This window comes from Hyla sarda, chromosome 7 (assembly GCF_029499605.1).
Source record: "Hyla sarda isolate aHylSar1 chromosome 7, aHylSar1.hap1, whole genome shotgun sequence".
Classification (NCBI taxonomy): domain Eukaryota; kingdom Metazoa; phylum Chordata; class Amphibia; order Anura; family Hylidae; genus Hyla; species Hyla sarda.
This window is the reverse complement of record NC_079195.1, coordinates 173,183,718-173,206,067: the sequence shown is the minus strand read 5'-3', so window position 1 is coordinate 173,206,067 and position 22,350 is coordinate 173,183,718. Positions and strand designations below refer to the sequence as shown.

General features: G+C 44.4%; 1 protein-coding gene across 29 annotated transcripts in view; it reads left to right on the top strand.

The window, feature by feature from the left end:
• The window catches only part of KCNMA1 (potassium calcium-activated channel subfamily M alpha 1), a 550,733-nt gene that overhangs the window by 505,234 nt on the left and 23,149 nt on the right, over nucleotides 1-22,350 (top strand). For 18 of the 29 annotated variants that reach the window (XM_056531312.1, XM_056531315.1, XM_056531323.1 and 15 more), the window contains 2 exons: nucleotides 11,796-11,879; nucleotides 13,880-14,010. In XM_056531312.1, the coding sequence (XP_056387287.1) occupies nucleotides 11,796-11,879; nucleotides 13,880-14,010 (215 nt within the window). The remainder of the gene's footprint in view (nucleotides 1-11,795; nucleotides 11,880-13,879; nucleotides 14,011-22,350) is intronic. The other 11 variants (XM_056531337.1, XM_056531335.1, XM_056531327.1 and 8 more) reach the window with 1 other exon arrangement.

Sequence of the window (22,350 nt, the reverse complement as noted above, 5' to 3'; positions counted from 1 at the left end):
CTGAACCTGGTCCAGGGTAATTCTTCCGTTGGCGAGTACGCCGTGCAATTCCGTACTCTTGCTTCAGAACTTTCCTGGAATAATGAGGCCCTCTGCGCGACCTTTAAAAAAGGCCTATCCAGCAACATTAAAGATGTTCTGGCCGCACGAGAAATTCCTGCTAACCTACATGAACTCATTCATCTAGCCACTCGCATTGACATGCGTTTTTCCGAAAGGCGTCAGGAGCTCCGCCAGGATATGGACTTTGTTCGCACGAGGCGTTTTTTCTCCCCGGCTCCTCTCTCCTCTGGTCCTCTGCAATCCGTTCCTGTGCCTCCCGCCGTGGAGGCTATGCAAGTTGACCGGTCTCGCCTGACACCTCAAGAGAGGACACGACGCCGCATGGAGAATCTCTGCCTGTACTGTGCCGGTACCGAACACTTCCTGAAGGATTATCCTATCCGTCCTCCCCGCCTGGAAAGACGTACGCTGACTCCGCACAAAGGTGAAACAGTCCTTGATGTCAACTCTGCTTCTCCACGTCTTACTGTGCCTGTGCGGATATCTGCCTCTACCTTCTCCTTCTCCACTAAGGCCTTCTTGGATTCCGGATCTGCAGGAAACTTTATTTTGGCCTCTCTCATCAACAGGTTCAACATCCCAGTGACCAGTCTCGCCAGACCTCTTTACATCAATTGCGTTAACAATGAAAGATTGGACTGTGCCGTGCGTTACCGCACGGAACCCCTCCTAATGTGCATCGGACCTCATCACGAAAGAATTGATTTTTTTGTCCTCTCCAATTGCACTTCCGAAATTCTCCTTGGACTACCCTGGCTTCAACACCATTCCCCAACCCTGGATTTGTCCACAGGGGAGATCAAGAGTTGGGGTACCTCTTGTTTCAAGGACTGCCTTAAACCGGTTACCAGTACTCCCTGCCGTGATCCTGTGGTTCCCCCTGTAACCGGTCTCCCTAAGGCCTATATGGACTTTGCTGATGTGTTTTGCAAAAAACAAGCTGAGACTCTTCCTCCTCACAGGCCTTATGACTGTCCTATTGACCTCCTCTCGGGCACTACTCCACCCCGGGGCAGAATTTATCCTCTGTCCGCCCCAGAGACTCTTGCTATGTCTGAGTACATCCAGGAAAATTTAAAAAAGGGCTTTATCCGCAAATCCTCCTCTCCTGCCGGAGCCGGATTTTTCTTTGTGTCCAAAAAAGATGGCTCCCTACGCCCTTGCATTGACTACCGCGGTCTTAACAAAATCACGGTAAAGAACCGCTACCCTCTACCTCTTATCTCTGAACTCTTTGATCGCCTCCAAGGTGCCCACATCTTTACCAAACTGGACTTAAGAGGTGCTTATAATCTCATCCGCATCAGAGAGGGGGATGAATGGAAAACGGCATTTAACACTAGAGATGGACACTTTGAGTATCTGGTTGTTACGCCGAGCGCTCCGGGTCCCCGTTCCTCCCCGGAGCGCTCGCCTCATCCTCGTTGCTGCAGCGCCCCGGTCAGATCTCCTGACCGGGTGCGCTGCGGTACCGCCTCCAGCCGGGATGCGATTCGCGATGCGGGTGGCGCCCGCTCGCGATGCGCACCCCGGCTCCCGTACCTGACTCGCTCTCCGTCGGTCCTGTCCCGGCGTGCGCGGCCCCGCTCCCTAGGGCGCGCGCGCGCCGGGTCTCTGCGATTTAAAGGGCCAGTGCACCAATGATGGTGCCTGGTCCAATCTTCCAATTACCTTGATTAGTTTCCACCTGTGCACTCCCTACTTATACCTCACTTCCCCTGCACTCCCTGGCCGGATCTTGTTGCCCTTGTGCCTAGTGAAAGCGTTCCCTTGTTTGTTCCTAGCCCGTGTTCCTGACCTCCTGCCGTTGCCCCTGACTACGATCCTTGCTGCCTGCCCCGACCTTCTGCTACGTCCGACCTTGCTTCTGTCTACTCCCTTGTACCACGCCTATCTTCAGCAGCCAGAGAGGTTGAGCCGTTGCTAGTGGATACGACCTGGTCACTACCGCCGCAGCAAGACCATCCCGCTTTGCGGCGGGCTCTGGTGAAAACCTGTAGTGACTTAGAACCGGTCCACTAGCACGGTCCACGCCAATCCCTCTCTGGCACAGAGGATCCACCTCCTGCCAGCCGGCATCGTGACAGTAGATCCGGCCATGGATTCCGCTGAAGTTCCTCTGCCAGTTGTCGCCGACCTCCCCACACTGGTCGCCCAGCAAGCCCGACAGATCGCCCAACGAAATCACCAGCTGGCATACTTGACCTCCGTGACACTGCAACTTCAGTCACAGATACAGCAGCTTCAGTCACAATTTCAGTCACAGCTACAGCTGCAACAACCATCTCCTCCGCCGGCTCCTGCAACTCCTCCGCAGCAACCGGCCGCTCCTAACCCCTGCTTGTCCCTGCCGGACAAATTTGATGGGGACTCTAAACTCTGCTGTGGTCTCCTTTCTGGAAAGGCCTTGTCTGGGGCCACACCACTCTGGGACCGCAATGATCCTGCCACAGCCACAGTCCAGTCCTTCTTCGCTGAGGTCCGTGGTGTCTTCGAGGAGCCTGCCCGAGCTTCTTCTGCCGAGACTGCCCTGCTGAACCTGGCCCAGGGTGTTTCTTCCGTTGGCGAGTACGCCATTCAGTTCCGTGCTCTTGCTTCCGAGTTGTCCTGGAATAGTGAGGCTCTCTGCGCGACCTTTAAAAAAGGCCTATCCAGCAACATTAAAGATGTTCTGGCCGCACGAGAAATTCCTGCTAACCTACATGAACTCATTCATCTTGCCACTCGCATTGACATGCGTTTTTCCGGATGGCGTCTGGAGCTCCGCCTGGATATGGACTTTGTTCGCACGAGGCGTTTTTTCTCCCCGGCTCCTCTCTCCTCTGGTCCTCTGCAATCCGTTCCTGTGCCTCCCGCCGTGGAGGCTATGCAAGTTGACCGGTCTCGCTTGACACCTCAAGAGAGGACACGACGCCGCATGGAGAATCTTTGCCTGTACTATGCCGGTACCGAACACTTCCTGAAGGATTGTCCTATCCGTCCTCCCCGCCTGGAAAGACGTACGCTGACTCCGCACAAAGGTGACACAGTTCTTGATGTCAACTCTGCTTCTCCACGCCTTACTGTGCCTGTGCGGATATCTGCCTCTACCTTCTCCTTCTCTACTATGGCCTTCTTGGATTCCGGATCTGCAGGAAATTTTTTTTTGGCCTCTCTTATCAACAGGTTCAACATCCCTGTGACCAGTCTCGCCAGACCCCTCTACATCAATTGTGTTAACAATGAAAGTTTGGACTGTGCCGTGCGTTACCGCACGGAACCCCTCCTAATGTGCATCGGACCTCATCACGAAAGAATTGAGTTTTTGTTCCTCAGGTTCTTTGGACCCAAGAAGAGGGGGAGACCCAAGGGGGGGGGTACTGTTACGCCGAGCGCTCCGGGTCCCCGTTCCTCCCCGGAGCGCTCGCCTCATCCTCGTTGCTGCAGCGCCCCGGTCAGATCTCCTGACCGGGTGCGCTGCGGTACCGCCTCCAGCCGGGATGCGATTCGCGATGTGGGTGGCGCCCGCTCGCGATGCGCACCCCGGCTCCCGTACCTGACTCGCTCTCCGTCGGTCCTGTCCCGGCGTGCGCGGCCCCGCTCCCTAGGGCGCGCGCGCGCCGGGTCTCTGCGATTTAAAGGGCCAGTGCACCAATGATGGTGCCTGGTCCAATCTTCCAATTACCTTGATTAGTTTCCACCTGTGCACTCCCTACTTATACCTCACTTCCCCTGCACTCCCTGGCCGGATCTTGTTGCCCTTGTGCCTAGTGAAAGCGTTCCCTTGTTTGTTCCTAGCCCGTGTTCCTGACCTCCTGCCGTTGCCCCTGACTACGATCCTTGCTGCCTGCCCCGACCTTCTGCTACGTCCGACCTTGCTTCTGTCTACTCCCTTGTACCACGCCTATCTTCAGCAGCCAGAGAGGTTGAGCCGTTGCTAGTGGATACGACCTGGTCACTACCGCCGCAGCAAGACCATCCCGCTTTGCGGCGGGCTCTGGTGAAAACCTGTAGTGACTTAGAACCGGTCCACTAGCACGGTCCACGCCAATCCCTCTCTGGCACAGAGGATCCACCTCCTACCAGCCGGCATCGTGACACTGGTCATGCCCTTTGGCCTGTGCAACGCCCCTGCCGTCTTCCAAGACTTTGTTAATGAAATTTTTCGTGATCTCTTATATTCCTGTGTTGTTGTGTATCTGGACGATATCCTGATTTTTTCTGCCAACCTAGAAGAACACCGCCAGCATGTCCGCATGGTTCTTCAGAGACTTCGTGACAATCAACTTTATGCCAAGATGGAGAAATGTCTGTTTGAATGTCAATCTCTTCCTTTCCTAGGATACTTGGTCTCTGGCCAGGGACTACAAATGGATCCAGACAAACTCTCTGCCGTCTTAGATTGGCCACGCCCCTCCGGACTCCGTGCTATCCAACGTTTTTTGGGGTTCGCCAATTATTACAGACAATTTATTCCACATTTTTCCACCATTGTGGCTCCTATCGTGGCTTTAACCAAAAAGAATGCCAATCCTAAGTCATGGCCTCCTCAAGCGGAAGACGCCTTTAAACAGCTCAAGTCTGCCTTTTCTTCTGCTCCCGTGCTCTCCAGACCTGACCCATCTAAACCCTTCCTATTGGAGGTAGATGCCTCCTCAGTAGGAGCGGGAGCGGTCCTTCTACAAAAAAATTCCTCCGGGCATGCTGTTACTTGTGGGTTTTTTTCTAGGACCTTCTCTCCGGCGGAGAGGAACTACTCCATCGGGGATCGAGAGCTACTAGCCATTAAATTAGCACTTGAGGAATGGAGGCATCTGCTGGAGGGATCAAGATTTCCAGTTATTATTTACACCGATCACAAAAATCTCTCCTATCTCCAGTCTGCCCAACGGCTGAATCCTCGCCAGGCCAGGTGGTCTCTGTTCTTTGCCCGATTTAATTTTGAAATTCACTTTCGGCCTGCCGATAAGAACATCAGGGCCGATGCTCTCTCTCGTTCCTCGGATGCCTCGGAAGTAGAGCTCTCTCCGCAACACATCATTCCTCCTGACTGCCTGATCTCCACTTCTCCAGCCTCCATCAGGCAAACTCCTCCAGGGAAGACCTTCGTCACTCCACGCCAACGCCTCGGAATCCTCAAATGGGGTCACTCCTCCCATCTCGCAGGCCATGCGGGCATCAAGAAATCCGTGCAACTCATCTCTCGTTTCTATTGGTGGCCGACTCTGGAGACGGATGTTGTTGATTTTGTGCGGGCCTGCACTGTCTGTGCCCGGGATAAGACTCCTCGCCAGAAGCCCGCTGGTCTTCTTCATCCTCTGCCTGTTCCCGAACAACCTTGGTCTCTGATTGGTATGGACTTTATTACAGACTTACCCTCATCCCGTGGCAACACTGTTGTTTGGGTGGTCGTTGATCGATTCTCCAAGATGGCACATTTCATCCCTCTTCCTGGTCTTCCTTCTGCGCCTCAGTTGGCAAAACAATTTTTTGTACACATTTTTCGTCTTCACGGGTTGCCCACGCAGATCGTCTCGGATAGAGGCGTCCAATTCGTGTCAAAATTCTGGAGGGCTCTCTGTAAACAACTCAAGATTAAATTAAACTTTTCTTCTGCTTATCATCCTCAATCCAATGGGCGAGTAGAAAGAATTAACCAGGTCCTGGGTGATTATTTACGGCATTTTGTTTCCTCCCGCCAGGATGACTGGGCAGATCTTCTACCATGGGCCGAATTCTCGTATAACTTCAGAGTTTCTGAATCTTCTTCCAAATCCCCATTTTTCGTGGTGTACGGCCGTCACCCTCTTCCCCCCCTCCCTACTCCCTTGCCCTCTGGTTTGCCCGCTGTGGATGAAATAACTCGTGATCTTTCCACCATATGGAAAGAGACCCAAAATTCTCTCTTACAGGCTTCATCACGCATGAAGAAGTTTGCTGATAAGAAAAGAAGAGCTCCCCCCATTTTTTCTCCCGGAGAAAAGGTATGGCTCTCCGCTAAATATGTCCGCTTCCGTGTTCCCAGCTACAAATTGGGACCACGCTATCTTGGTCCTTTCAAAATTTTGTGCCAGATTAATCCTGTCTCTTATAAACTTCTTCTCCCTCCTTCTCTTCGTATTCCTAATGCCTTTCACGTTTCTCTTCTTAAACCACTCATCATCAACCGTTTCTCTCCTAAACTTATCTCTCCCACTCCTGTCTCCGGTTCTTCAGACATTTTTCCTGTAAAGGAGATACTGGCCTCCAAAAAGGTCAGAGGAAAAACCTTCTTTTTGGTTGACTGGGAGGGCTGTGGTCCTGAAAAGAGATCCTGGGAACCTGAGGACAATATCCTAGATAAAAGTCTGGTCCTCAGGTTCTCAGGCTCCAAGAAGAGGGGGAGACCCAAGGGGGTGGGTACTGTTACGCCGAGCGCTCCGGGTCCCCGCTCCTCCCCGGAGCGCTCGCTACACTCTCGCTCCCGCAGCGCCCCGGTCAGATCCACTGACCGGGTGCGCTGCGATACCGCCTCCAGCCGGGATGCGATTCGCGATGCGGGTGGCGCCCGCTCGCGATGCGCACCCCGGCTCCCGTACCTGACTCGCTCTCCGTCGGTCCTGTCCCGGCGCGCGCGGCCCCGCTCCCTAGGGCGCGCGCGCGCCGGGTCTCTGCGATTTAAAGGGCCACTGCGCCGCTGATTGGCGCAGTGGTTCTAATCAGTGTGTTCACCTGTGCACTCCCTATGTATACCTCACTTCCCCTGCACTCCCTCGCCGGATCTTGTTGCCATTGTGCCAGTGAAAGCGTTCCCTTGTGTGTTCCTAGCCTGTGTTCCAGACCTCCTGCCGTTGCCCCTGACTACGATCCTTGCTGCCTGCCCCGACCTTCTGCTACGTCCGACCTTGCTTCTGTCTACTCCCTTGTACCGCGCCTATCTTCAGCAGTCAGAGAGGTTGAGCCGTTGCTAGTGGATACGACCTGGTCACTACCGCCGCAGCAAGTCCATCCCGCTTTGCGGCGGGCTCTGGTGAACACCAGTAGTGACTTAGAACCGGTCCACTAGCACGGTCCACGCCAATCCCTCTCTGGCACAGAGGATCCACCTCCTGCCAGCCGGCATCGTGACAAGCACAGTGCTCTCTGCTGACATCTCTGTCCATTTTAGGAACTGCCAGCGTAAAAGGAAATCCCCATAGCAAACATATGCTGTTCTGGACAGTTCCTAAAATGGACAGAGATGTCAGCAGAGAGCACTGTGCTCATGATGTCAGCAGACAGCTCTGTGTTTCAAACGGAAAAGAATTTCCACTGTAGTATTCAGCAGCTAATAAGTACAGGAAGGATTAAGATTTTTTAATAGAAGTAATTTACAAATCTGTTTAACTTTCTGGCACCAGTTGATTTAAAAAAAAATAAAAAAATCTTTAAGGAATCTTTACAACATCTTTACAACATCTTTAAGGAATCTTTACAAATATGCGAATCACAGATCGGGCACAAAACAGTGTTTATTAGCAGTATTATCGACCGTTATGAAACATTCCTCAAACAAATGAAAGGCAATTATCTGTATTAATTAAAGAAGGTTTTTACAGATAAAGGAGAGGAAATAATTATGGAATCACCTTGGCCCTCATTTACTATTGCAAACCCGACATATTTTGTCGGGTTGTGCACCAATTTGTGCCAGGGTTTAAACAGACTAACTCTCCATTTTATTAAGAAAACCCGGAAGGGGCGTGATCATTGAGAAAAGGGGTGTGGTCACCAAAAAGGGGCGTGTTCCTGACATTTTCACACAAAAAAACACATATTTACTAAGGTTTCCACTTAAAATGTGGTGGATTTGAGCTGAGGAAAACCAGACAGATCAGAGCATGTGAAAAAAAGCAAAGTGTAGGGAAAGTGGAAAATGTTGGGGAACCTTAGTAAATACCGTGAAAATATTTGTAGGGAATTAAAACCCACAAAGAAACCTACACAACACTCTAAGTAAATCAGGGCACTAGTGTTCAAAAATTCTAAAAAAACTAAAAAAAGAGAAACAGGGAGATTTATCAAAACCAGTGTAGAGGAAGAGTGGTGCTGTTGCCCCCAGCAACCAATCAGATTGCTTTTTTAATTTTTCACAGGCCTCTTTAAAAATGAAGGAAGCAATCTAATTGGTTGCTATGGACAACTGCACCACTCATCCTCAGGCACTGTCCAGAGCAGGAGAGGTTTGCTATGGGGATTTGTTTCTACTCTGGACAGTTCCTGACACGGACAAAGGTGGAAGCAGAGAGCACTGTGAGCAGACTGGAAAGAACTACACAACTCTCTTTGTAGTATACAGCAGCTGATAAGTACTGGAAGGATTAAGATTTTTAAATAGATGTTATTTACAAATCTGTTTAACTTTCTGGCACCAGTTAATTTGAAAACACTTGTTTTCCACTGGAGCACCCCTTTAACATGTTAAGGACCAAGGGTGTACAGGTACGTCCTTGCATCCTGGTACTTAAGGACCAAGGGCGTACCTGTATGCCCTGGATCCTTAAGCTGATTTGAATCAAGCGCAGGAGCTATGCTCAGATCCCGCCGCTGCCCGGCTTTTAACCCTTTAGATGCTGTGATCAATGCCGATGCAAGTAAAAGTGAAAGTAAAACATGCCAGCAGCTCAGTGGAGCTCACAAAACGTTGCGGGGGTTTTCTGAGCTAAAATGGCGGAGGAGGATCCCCCTACCTGCCTCCTGCCGCCCGATCACTGATTCAATGATGTAGCCTGGCTTAGCCAGGCTATATCAGTGGATTGCCGATCACACTGTATAATGCTATGCCATATGCATAGCATTATGCAGTACATGCAATCTAATGAGTGCATATAAAAATCCTCTATGGGGACTTAAAAAGTGTAAAATTAAAAATTGAAAAAAGTTTTTAAAATTATATAAAACCCCCTCCCATAATAAAAAATCTAATCCCCCTTATTTTCTAATTTTACCAAAAAAATTACATATTTGGTATTACCGTGTGCGCAAATGTCCAAACTATTAAAATATAATGTTTATTATCCTGCACGGTAAATTGCATAAATGTAAAAAAGTACCAAACACCAAAAATACAGATTTTCAGTCGCATCATATATTGGAAAAAAAATATTAAAAAGCGATCAAAAACTCCCATCAAAACAAAAATGGTACTGATAAAAACTACAGATCACAGCGCAAAAAATGAGCCCTCATACATCCCTGTTTAGGGAAAAATGAAAAATTTTAGGGGTCAGAAAATGACAATTTTATGCATACCAATTTTGTTAAAGAAAATGTAGCATGTTTTTTAAATAGTACAATAATAAAAAAAAACTATATAAATTGGGTATCATTTTAATCACATTAACCTACAGAATAAAGATAATGCATCACTTTTACCATAAAGTGCACTGTGTAAAAACCGAAACCCCTAAAATAGCAAATTTGCTATTTTCTTATTAATTTCCGCACCGTACACTTAATGGTAAAATAAAAGATGTCATTACAAAGTACAATTGTTCGCACAAAGAACAAGCCCTCATATGGGTCTATAGGTAAAAAAAAGAATTATGGATTTTAAAAGGAGAGGAGGAAAAAACGAAAATGTAAAAATGAAAAATGGCCTGGTCCTAAAGGTCAAAATGGGCTTGGTCCACAAGGGGTTAAGGTGGCAATATACCTTCAATAACTTTCTTTCAAATGTTTGTCCAGCTGTCTGCTATCCCATATGTGGGAAGAGCAGATGGGTAATCTGCTACCATGCAGCTTATTTCTGAGAATATAATGGTCAGGCACTTTAAATTCAACATACACTTAACCCCTTAAGGACTCAGGGTTTTTCCATTTATGCTTTTTCATTTTTTTCCTCATTACCTTCTAAAAATCATAACGCTTTAAATTTTGCACCTAAAATTCCATATTATTTATTTTTTGCCCCACCAATTCTACTTTGCAGTAATATTAGTCATTTTACCAAAATATCCACGGCAAAACGGGGAAAAAATTAATTGTGCGACAAAATTGAAGAAAAAATGCCATTTTGTAAGTTTTGGTGGCTTTTGTTTCTACGCAGTGCATTTTTCGGTAAAAATGACACCTTATCTTTATTCTGTAGGTCCATATGGTTAAAATGATACCCTACTTATATAGGTTTGATTTAGTCTTACTTCTGAAAAAAATCATAACTACATGCATGAAACGTACTTCTGACCCCTATAACTTTTTTACTTGTCCACGTACAGGCTGGTATGAGGCCTCATTTTTTTGCGCCGCGACCCCACGTTATATACCAGGACACGGGCACAGGGCGTACAGGTACACCCTGCATCCTTAAGAGGTTAAGACAGTTGTCCATTGCTGCCGAATTGGACAACTAAAGTGTATAGGGACCTTTACCGAGCTGTAGGTCTTGCTTAATACAAAGAAATTATAGTCACCAGAAAAGTTGTAAATTTAAACAAAGAAAAGGAGTAAATATTATACATATCCTACTCTGTAAAAAAATGAAAATCCAACATGTGGTGTAACAAAAGAATGTGTTTTTTATTTATTACATCAATAGAAAACAGATTTGTTGAAGATAAAGTAGTATTTAGGGATGATAATAGTGGTGTAAATTTAAAAAAAAAATTAGTCCATGACAAGGCTTCCTCCTGCAAGCTGGTCTGTCCACTGCTTTATGGGACCAGCGTTATGTAGAATATTGTTTTTCAATAGTGAAACAATTCAGGGCTCATAAAAGCCTAAAGCTGAGCAACTCTATTTGCAAACATAAGTCTATTACTGTGCTTTCCAGAGGTGAAAGAAACTACTGTGGTCTAGGCTAAAACTAAATCTGATGGATCGGCTATTGATTTGACCAAATTAGTTCCACTTTGAAAGTGCTTGAGTTGCCTGGAAAAGTCCAGGATCAGCGTCTGAATTTTCCTTGGACTTTATCCATCCTTTCTGAGCAACCAGAGCACTTTGAAAGCAGAACACATTTGGCTAGACTTAACTAATCGACGATCGATCCGTTTAATTCAGGTTCAGGTGAGGTTACTGTAGTTTAGGTCGCTTCCGGTGCTTTCATTTGTTTGGAGTATCTTTCAGAATGATTGGTTGTTTGTGTTTTATATATTTGCTATGAAGTATATTTGCTATCATCATTTTTCCCACAGGTAGTAATAATTCTCATATTCCTGTGAAGTATATTAGAAGTGCAATGTATGCAGGATTGTATGTTGTGTCCCTTTATAAAACAAACATATGCAAATGATTACCACTGTGCATGTAAAGCTTCTTTTCCATGTTAAACATACTGCAGATTTATTAACGTAAAAGCATGAATCTAATAAATAATCTCATATCAATAAACCTAGTAGAGTGAGGCAACATATTGGCACTGATTCTTCAAAGGTGCGGCTGCTACATGGTCTTTTGTATTAGTTTTAGCTGTAATTATTATAGATATTGGGATAAGGCTATGGGTGGATACAAGTAAAAATTGCCATAATTATATAGGTTCATATCTTTTGTAGTTATGGGCTTGCAGATCACTTATACCTCATATGCAATATCATAGATTGCATATGAAATCACATTGCGATTTGTTTTACTGGTTTCACAAGTGTTTGCCCTCTGCTCTGTGCGCTTCTTTCTATGTGTGTGTACCCTTTCACCTGCTCACACACTGAGCTGCCTTATTACCTCACCCTCTCTCTGTCTTTTCTCTTTGATCCCCTCCCGCCTTGTACCTTTCTAACACTTGCACCGTTCAGCTAAACCTGGCAAACTGCTACCTATGATTTCATTCAGTCAGGAAAAAAACATTGGAACTCACATACCAATAATAACAGAGTTGGGTAAGAAGACGCGTCTCTTCTTTCTTTACCTTGTTGTGGCTGTGGATATTATATGGCTGCTCCACTGAGAGGCGCAACCAGTAAACACAATTGAAAAATAAAAAAAGAATAAAAAGTGAGCACTGTGCCCTGAGGTCAATGCTGAATTGGTTTTCCCTTGGGTGTAGTGGGGACATTTGGGTGTAGTAAAACATATTAGTAGCTAGAGTTATTTGAACTCTTTTGCATCTTTTTACACCTCCCACCTGCTTTGCTCTGTATTAACATACCCATCCCCCTAAAAATTTCCAAACACCAAAAAGAGTCTTTTTTTGTATTATTTGTCTATTACAACAACAATTTTAAGGACTCTTTTTTGACTATTCGAATGTTGTGTGATACTTCCGCCTCTAAATGCACAACTCTCTTAGGCTGCATTCACACTTTGTTTCGTCCATACAGGGACAGGATCTGGCTGAGGGATGGGAAAATCGGGCACTACCATATCCCAGCCGGACCCGGACCCCATCCCATTCATTTGAATGAGACGACTGGAGTCAGATAGTGACTCTGGTCGGTTCATTTTTACCCTGCAGCATACCATGATTTTCAGTCCAGCCATAAAACTGGATATGGGGCAAAAATGAGCCGACCAGATTCACTATCTGACTCCAGTCGGCTCATTCAAATGAATGAGATGGGGGCCGGGTCCAGCTGGGATACGGGAGCGCCCGGTTTTCCCATCCCCCAGCTGTATCCAGTCCCCTTATGGACGAAACGTAGTGTGAATGCAGCCATACACAGTTATCACGTGTGGAAAGGCTGTGGCCTGAAAGTGCTCTCTTTGTGGGGAAGAATCGCATCTAGCACTGGAAGAGAACTGATACAAAAGCATTAGCCTCTGCAGTTGGTCTGGTTGCACCCCTAATCTGCATATGAATGACTGTGTATATTGTTTTTGTGATATTTAATTTGTTTTCTTTCACATCCAGTGTTTTCAAAACGTTTGTGTTTTTTTCGGCTGTCAATGTAACACCGCTTCTCCAGCACATGCAATGCATTGGTCCTGGCTGCTTCTGTTCCGTACCTTGTGTGTGTGTGTGTATCTCTTTAGTTTTTAAGTGAACTGGTTTGCACCTTCTGTAATGATTTTCTGCTCATGGTTCTCACACCAACATCAGTATGGCTTTGATCACAATAACCTCTGATACAGAATCTTTTCTTATAACAGTGCTGATACATTGCTGCCCCTAGCTCCTGTTTGTCTGTCAGTATGATTGGCTGTTCAGACAAGGGAGACATGATTCAAAAGGCAAAAACCCAAGATTCCATATGCCTCGCAGCTTTTTTTCCTAGTGTTTGTTTCTCATTTCTGACTTCTCTAGAGTGATCAAGCTCTTGGGTTACTGAAGAGCAGATAACCTGCTTTTCTTGGGGGCAGTGGAAGGTTCTGAGACATATGCAACAGAAAGAAACAAGGAGAAGCAGGATAAATCCACTATGCTCACCTACAGTACTTGGTAGACTTTTGATTTATGGATGTTTACATATTTACATTACCCTTGAGTTTATATCATATATTTTTGGCATTAATAGGGGTGCAGGGATGTCAGCTACCATAGACATAAGTAAACTTTGCTTCACGTTTTCAGTACTATTCTGTTTTCAATATTATTTTAGATTGATAGATAGGTGACAGATATATTTATGATAGATACAGTAGATAGATAGATACAGTAGATCGATGATAAATATAGGTAGATAGATAGATACTGTAGATAGATAGGTAGATAGGCAGGCCTTCTACTGTAGCAGCATAAGATATACAGTATAGAGTAAGGCTTTTAGCTAAATAGAATTGCTTAGATTACATTTTGTATTTTCACTGTGTTCAACTATGGTCATCAGAAGTTAAGTGAGAATTGTACTAGATCATTGTTGAGTTATAGTTATTTGGATGATCACCAAAACCATACACCAATATGCTCTACAGCTGATAACCTGGTCTTTATGGATTGCAGTGAATGATTCCAATGTTCAGTTCCTGGACCAGGATGATGATGATGACCCAGACACTGAGCTGTACCTCACCCAGCCTTTTGCTTGTGGCACTGCCTTTGCTGTAAGCGTGCTGGATTCGCTCATGAGTGCTGTAAGTGCCGTTTTTGATTATAACTTGTTTCTTATCATAAAGTAATTTTATTCCTTTATATGTGTTTTTTTTACTTTATAGTATCTACTTTTTAGTATGGTGACACATACAATGGTTAAGTGGGATTACTCTTCTTTTCCACTTAGGCAAAAAATTTGCCAAATGTCTGCCCGGAAAATAAGGTCAGACATTCCTCAAATTTGCATATTCTGTTGGTGCAAGGACTGCTCAGAAATGCACAGTATTTATAGACTGCAATACATTTCTGAGCGGATTCCACCAAAAGAATGAACATGTTCATTCTTCCGGCAGACGTCGGAATTTCTGTGGCGAAATTACACTCATAAATTCGGTCATCCGAACATGGCCTTAGAAGTGATTAAAATCACAGAGAACATGTGTAAAATGTTTCCCTTGTGACAGTGGGAGATATATTTTCTCCCATTTTATCATTACTTTAAAAAAGAAGAAATTGTTATTAAAAGTAAAGCTTTTTTCACTTATCAAGCACAATTATTTATCCTTGAGCTTCTATTGCAATATTTTTTACATCTTTTTACAACCTTGTTTTTATCACAAAGTATGCATTTTAATAAAAAAATATATATATATGCAAAAGTGACACTATTTTTGAAAAATCTTTTTTTTTTCTTAGAAGAAAAGTATATGTTAAACAGACAACACAATGGATACTTTTTGATGCCATCTAGCACAATCCATCATTCTATACTTTGAATGTAAAGTGGTACTTATACAGAAAAGACACATGACATGACTGTGCACACCTTATGCAACCTTTGCACTCCTATTGGGTATTCTTCCCAACAAGTATTGCTTCTAGGGGCAAATATAGTGTATCAAGGAACAACGCAAGCTTAGAATTGCTTTCCATGCATTTTAAAGTTATATTCACACATTGTTTTGTGAGTCACATTTTGAGCCATAAAGGGCTTATAAAGGCAGCAAATGCAAAAATAAGAAAGGCTGAAAAAACTATGGGAATAGAAAAATAACTGAAAATGCATAGCCTTAATCAGTTATTTTCTTTCTTTTTTTTTAATTAAATGTTTGTTTTTATATGCAAATGCACATCTGAAAAGGCATTACATTGTACTCCAGTACCCTGGGGGTACTCTGGTGTAAAACAGTTTTTTCATATTAACTGGCACCAGAAAGTTAAACATATTTGGAAACTCTTAATCCTTCCAGTACTTATCAGCTGCTGTATGTTCAAGAGGAAGTTGAGTTGTTCTTTTCTGTCTGACAACAGTGCTCTCTGCTGACACCTCTGTCCATGTCAGGAACTGTCCAGAGTAGGAACAAATCCCCATAGAAAACCTCTCCTGCTTCAGACAGTTCCTGACATGGACAGCAGAGAGCACTGTGGTCAGACAGAAAAGAACAACTCAACTTCCTCTATAGTATACAGCAGCTTATAAGTACTGGAAGGATTACAGTTTTTTAATAGAAGTAATTTGAAAATATGTTTACGTTTCTGGCACCAGTTGATTTGAAATACAATTGTTTTCCACCAGAGTACCCCTTTAAATTATATTAAATGCTTGGCACTGTTTTTTTTTTTTTTTTTGCCAAGCATTTAATATAAATGCCTAATGGAATATACAGGTATGGCCAAGAGTTGGTTCTCATATTCAGAACTGTCTGATCATGTAAGGAACCATGAAGCAGCTAGTATACATCTTGAAGTAGGATAAAAGCACTTGCAAGGTTTTTTTGATTGACCCTTTTGGATCTGCTTTGCCAAGCTTATATAAATAATTTCAGACAGTCAATGAGAGCTGGTTTCATCTGTGACCTAATGTGGCAGAATGTCCCTGTTTAGACTATCCCCATAAACCCAGGTCTGTCGGTTGACAACTTATTCTTGCGCACCTTCTACAGAGCAGAGAGACAGTTCTAATAAAGTAGTCATCATCATGACACAACATTAATATTTAACACATCCATTGTGGGCTCGGCCATGCTGTCACTGTCATGTTGTCAGTGCGGCCAGGAATTTGTACGCTTTCCCATATACCCTAGAGTTTTTTAAAAGGACATCCGCCTGTCTACCATTTAGTTGAATGTTTAATTGATACATGTTGTTGTCAGAGCAGGTAAAAGAGAGTTTAACAGCACCCAAGACCTGAGTCCGGTGAGGGATAATCAGCTGTGACATTTGTAACACAAAAAGCAGGCTCCCAAACCAATGCGTGTCATGTCTGAAAAGGCATTCAAGCTTTCACTACACCCAGTTTCCTACAATTACATGTCTTGATGCCCTTATTAACTACTACATGGAAGTGCTTGGTGTACCAGGTTATTGAGTGAAAAATACTCAGCCTTACAGAAGTAGGAATAGATGAAGCCTGATAATATCCTAGTTATGGCTAGGACTGAACACAGACACTTTCCTATTAGCGACAACTTAGGCTGTGAGAATCTAGGCAGGCACAATTGCTTAACTGGAAGGGGTTAAACTGAAGGTAATACCATGTGTAGCATGAAGACAGCGCAGGGATATACAAGTGAGATACCTCCTGGGGGTGCAGATCAATATCCAAGATATAGCATATGCAGTACTTCAAAAGAAAAAGTAAGATCGCACTCACCCAGTGAAAATTAAAACTTCCTCTTTATTTCAAAATCTTCTTAAAACATGCCGAAGTGGAGGTAGAGAGATTTGGACAGCATCCGCTGACTGACCGGCTGAGGCGAGGCAACGCTATTTTCGCGGTTCAGCCCGCTTTCTCAAGCCTGCTTCACGTCACACCTGTGCGTCCTATTACCTGGCGCAGGTAGTGACGTCATGGTCAGAAGGAAAAAAGGTAAGAAACAGGAAGGAAGGAGAGGGGAGAGGGAGAAGGAAGGAGGGGGAAGGGGGAGAAAGGGGAAAACGGGAAAGGAGAATCTCCCCCTCCTTCCTTCTTACCTTTTTTTCTTCTGACCGTGACGTCACAACCTGCGCCAGGTAAAAGGACGCACAGGTGTGACATGAAGGAGGTTTGAGAAAGCGGGTGAACCGCGAAAGGAGCTTTGCCTCGCCTCAGCTGGTCAGTCAGCGGACGCTGACCGCATCTCTCTACCTCCATTTCGGCATTTTTTAAGAAGATTTTGAAATAAAGAAGACGTTTTAATTTTCACTGCGTGAGTGCGATCTTACTTTTTCTATTGAAGTACTACTTTCCTATTAGCTGCTGATTACATTTCTTCTAAGGCCGCATTTACATTGTAGAAAATCGCATGGAATTCTGCATGAATTTATTGCCCATTAATTTTAATGGGATTCTGAAGGTTCATTCAGATAGCAGAATTTCCACATGGGGAATTCCGCTGATAAAATTCACATATAAGTCTGGTCTTATGTTTTTCCGCACTTCAGCTGTGAAATCCCATTGAAGTCAATGGGGCCAACTTTCCTCTGAATACGTGCGGAATTTGTGCTGAATGCAAACTATTCATATATATATATATATATATATATATATATATATATATATATATTTTTTTTTTTTTACTTTTTTCCAAGAAAATAAAAATAAAAGAATAATTCCTTTAACAAATAGAATATAAGCATTTTTTTTTTAATATATTAAAAAAAAACTATTCACTTTTTAATTTAATAAAATCTTTGTACTACTGTAGCACTGGTACTACTACTTCAATCATGAAACAGAGTTTGTTCTATGTTGGGAGTAGTAATACAGGGGCTGAAGGATTGATTGCATCACTTTCCGCTCCACTCCCCAACGATGTATATTTTTTACTGTGAAAACTTCTGATTCAAATACCCCGCCGGGAGCCCTGAATGGCTGCCACCAAGTGTCTGTTCCATGATGGGAGCTGTAGTAGGAGAGATGGCTCCTGCCGGGGAAGCGGGCAGCATTGCGCCGCGATCCCCAGCCGGCCATCTATATTAAAAACCTGATCTGCACTATAGAATTTTAAAAACCCCGCCGGGAGTCCTGAATGGCTACTTGGTGCCAGCCATTCAGGGTTCCCGGTGGGGTATTTGAATCTAAAGTTTTCACATAAAAAAATGCCGCCCACTCCCCTGGTTAATAACTTTTGATCACATCAGGTCTCAGAAGTGAAACCCGATGCCATCAATCCCTCAGCTCCTGTACTACTACTCCCAACATGAAACAGACTTTATTAGTAGTAGTATTACCGCAGAAGTGCAGGAGTCCCGGGTGGCAGCGAATAAGATGCGGAATCATGCGGAATCCATGTGAACATTTCCGCACGGGTTCCACACAAATTCCGCATTGATTCCGCATCTGTTTAACATCTGCAGAATTCTGTACCAAACATCCGCAGGATTTATGTAGATGTGTGGATTTTCCGCCATGTAAACGCAGCCTAAGGGCTCATTCACACTGCAGACATTCAACCAGCATAATTCTGCAGGCTGAATCTCCGCTTGCAGCCGGCCCCACTAAACTCACCAGTGGTAGGACTGTTGCCGTCTCAGAGACCGCAGTGCATGTTCATTCTTTGTGCAGTCATCTATTCCGCCAGCGAAATTTAGCTGCAGAGCTTCCACAGTGTTCACAGAGCAGCAGAATGACATTGAAAACAAAGGGACTCTGCTGCAAGAGGAATTTCACTGATGGAAATGTCTGCAGTGTGAATAAGCCTTAAGGTTACTGTTACGCCGAGCGCTCCGGGTCCCCGCTCCTCCCCGGAGCGCTCACGGCGTTTCTCTCCCTGCAGCGCCCCGGTCAGACCCGCTGACCGGGAGCGCTGCACTGACATTGCCGGCGGGGATGCGATTCGCATAGCGGGACGCGCCCGCTCGCGAATCGCATCCCAAGTCACTTACCCGTCCCGGTCCCCGGCTGTCATGTGCTGGCGCGCGCGGCTCCGCTCTCTAGGGCGCGCGCGCGCCAGCTCTCTGAGACTTAAAGGGCCAGTGCACCAATGATTGGTGCCTGGCCAAATTAGCCTGATTAGCTTCCACCTGCTCCCTGGCTATATCACATCACTTCCCCTGCACTCCCTTGCCGGATCTTGTTGCCTTGTGCCAGTGAAAGCGTTTAGTGTTGTCCAAGCCTGTGTTACCTGATCTCCTGCTATCCATATTGACTACGAACCGTGCCGCCTGCCCCGACCTTCTGCTACGTCGGACCTTGCCTATGCCTAGTCCTTCTGTCCCACGCCTTCTCAGCAGTCAGCGAGGTTGAGCCGTTGCTAGTGGATACGACCTGGTTGCTACCGCCGCAGCAAGACCATCCCGCTTTGCGGCGGGCTCTGGTGAACACAAGTAGCCACTTAGAACCGGTCCACCGGCACGGTCCACGCCAACACAGTGGATCCACAACCTGTAAGCCGAATCGTGACAGTTACATTCACACCAAGAGAAATTCAGCTTGGAAATTCTGGTTCAGCACCCTCCTATTTTTTTCATTGGGATTCTGCTGCACCGTGCACACTGCTGAACATTCCGTCAGTGGAATTCCAAATGTTTTCTATGTGATTCTACTGCTCTGTGCACACTGCGGAATCATTGCAGCTGAATGCTGCTGGCAGAATGAACATCCACCCAAAGAATGAACAGGCACTGCGATCTATCAGCTAGTTTATAGATATGTTCAAATGGGGAAATGTCCACATGAAAAATCTCTGTGCGGACATTCTCCTGACAGCAGAGCATATACAGAGCATGTCAGCACTAGGACTGCTCAGAAAAGGGATGTCTTATAGATGGCAATGCATTTCCGTCGAGAGTCCGCAGAAAGAATGGACATAGTTCTGCAGACACCAGAATGTGAATTTCCATGTCAGATGTTTCTGGCACAGGAATTCTGCTATGTGAACTGTGCCGCAGCATCCCATTGAAATCAATCGGACTCTGGTGCTGTGAAATCTCTGTGCAGAATTCCAATGCGGAATTCCACATGGAAATTCCATTGTGTGAACATAGCCTATCAGTCCTAGCCCTATCTCTGGACAGACACTCCGAGACACTCTGAGGGTGCTCTTATACAGTGCAGTTTTGATATGCAGTTTTGAAGCCAAATTAGGTAATATCAAGAAGATGCTATTTTACTCTTTTTTGAATCCACTCCTGGTATGAAATGGAATATAAAAAAATGTAGAAGGATCTGTTCTTTAAAGTATCTTATATTTCATAAAACAAAGTTATTTGACTGGCAGTAGCACTAGTAGAGGTCTTACAAATTGTTCTGCTGTCCGATATACGTATGTGCATGATAGCGCACAGTAGTGTGTGCGCACCCGTGCCTCTTTGTTACAGAGCGAGATGTACTTGTCACACCTTAACCAAGTTTTGAATATATATAGGAAGATGGTTTACCTTTATCGATATGTATTTCTGGTCCGATCCTATTCCTCCAGAATCTGCAATGTTTCTGCCGATGATACTGGACTGTATAGTAATCCGTACAGTTTGCAGGGCGATCTGCCCCGGCCGGCAGCGTCTCTACCTGCGTGCTGCAGAGTAAAGATGATAGTAAGTCCCATAGCTGTGAGTGACGTCACTACAAAGAGCTTGTTGGGCCAAAAAAATCCAACGGCGTTTCAGAGAATATCGTTTTCCTTCCTCAGGAATGGCTTGGCCTCTCAGGACTGGACTATATATATATATATATATATCAGTCACCCTGATTACCTGGTTATCTGCATGTATTAGGGAGATGTTGTAGTTTGTACACAGTTCATATTTAGCTGTCTGACTCTGCATTCTGGACATAATTAGCACAATTTATATATGTTGAGGCCATACGGTACCAGTGTGTTAAGGTTGAAAATACACCTACATTCAGCTTTGGATAATTCGGAAATATAGTTTCCTCCTCTCCAATGGGGATGTATATATTCAATTCCATAAAAATGGGACCCTTGGAAGGAGGCATTATGTTTGTCCGCATAATGTTTGGATAGAGGATGTCCTTGAAGTTTTCTCCCTATGTTGTGTAGGTGCTCACTGATATGTTTCCATAAGGGTCTCTTTGTGCGTCCTATATATGTTTTGCTGCACGGGCAATTTATCCCATATATAACTCCTTTGGTTTTACAATTAATATGGGTTTTTATTTTATTTTCAAAATGTCCCTCTTTGCTATTGATGAATAATTTTGGGGTGATGATTCCTGTGGATTTGCATCCTTTGCACATCTGACAGTGATAGAAACCCGGTTTTTGAAAGAAGATGGTATTTGTGGTATTCTTTGTGAGGTTTTTAACTATAGGGGCTACCAGACTCCCTATGTTCTGACTTTTGCGGAACACAAAAGACGGGTTCTTTGTAATTCCCCAATTGTTCTATCTCCCTGTAGGATGCCCCAATGTTTTTTTTATAATTTTTTTCAAAAGAGAACTCTATGAATTGTAATCTGTTATTATAGGAGTTTTTATTGTTATGTCCCCTGTATTGTTTTTTGACATATTAATGTCTTTATCTTTAAGAAGGGAAGATCTATCTAATTTATGTACTTCTTTAATTGTCTGAGTTAAAGTATCAGTATCATATCCCTTATGTTCAATTTTTTTCTGTAGACTCAAGGCTTCATTTTTTTAAATCGCCATCCTGTGTGCAGTTTCTGCAGAGTCTGACAAACTTCTAGGGATGTTGTCTAGCCAAATGGGGAGGTGACAGCTGGTAATGTGGATAAAACTGTTGCTGTCAGTGGCCTTGTGATATGTTCTCGTGCATAAATGTCCATCCTTTATGTAAATAATAAGATCTAAAAAGTTTATTTCTGTATGACTAATAGTGGGAGTGAATTGAACATAAAATTATTTTCTTTTTAAATTAGTTAAAAATTGTGCCAGACTAGTTTCATCTCCCTTCCATATAGAAATAATATCATCTATGAAACGTCGCCATAGGACCAGGTTTGCCGCCAAGTGGGTGTCAGAATTATTTTTAAATCAGGAGGCGGACTTTTTAACTCCTCAGGTAAATTTTCTAGGTGATTGTATTGATTTTATCCTCAAACACAATTATTTTATCTTTGGGGAACAATTTTATTTACAGCAAGGGGGCACCGCCATAGGGACCAAGTTTGCCCCAAGTTATTCTAACCTCTATATGGGGTATTGGGAACAATTATTTATTCACCCCGACACCCACTTGGCGGCAAACCTGGTCCTATGGCAAAGTTTTATAGATGATATGGAAGGGAGATTAAACTAGTCTGGCACAATTTTTAACTAATTTAAATAACAATGAATTTTATCTTCAATTCACTCCCACCATTAGTTATACGGAAATAAAATTTTTAGATCTTACTATTTACATAAAGTATAGACATTTATGCACGAGAATATATCACAAGGCCACTGATAGCAACAGTTTTATCCACATTACCAGCT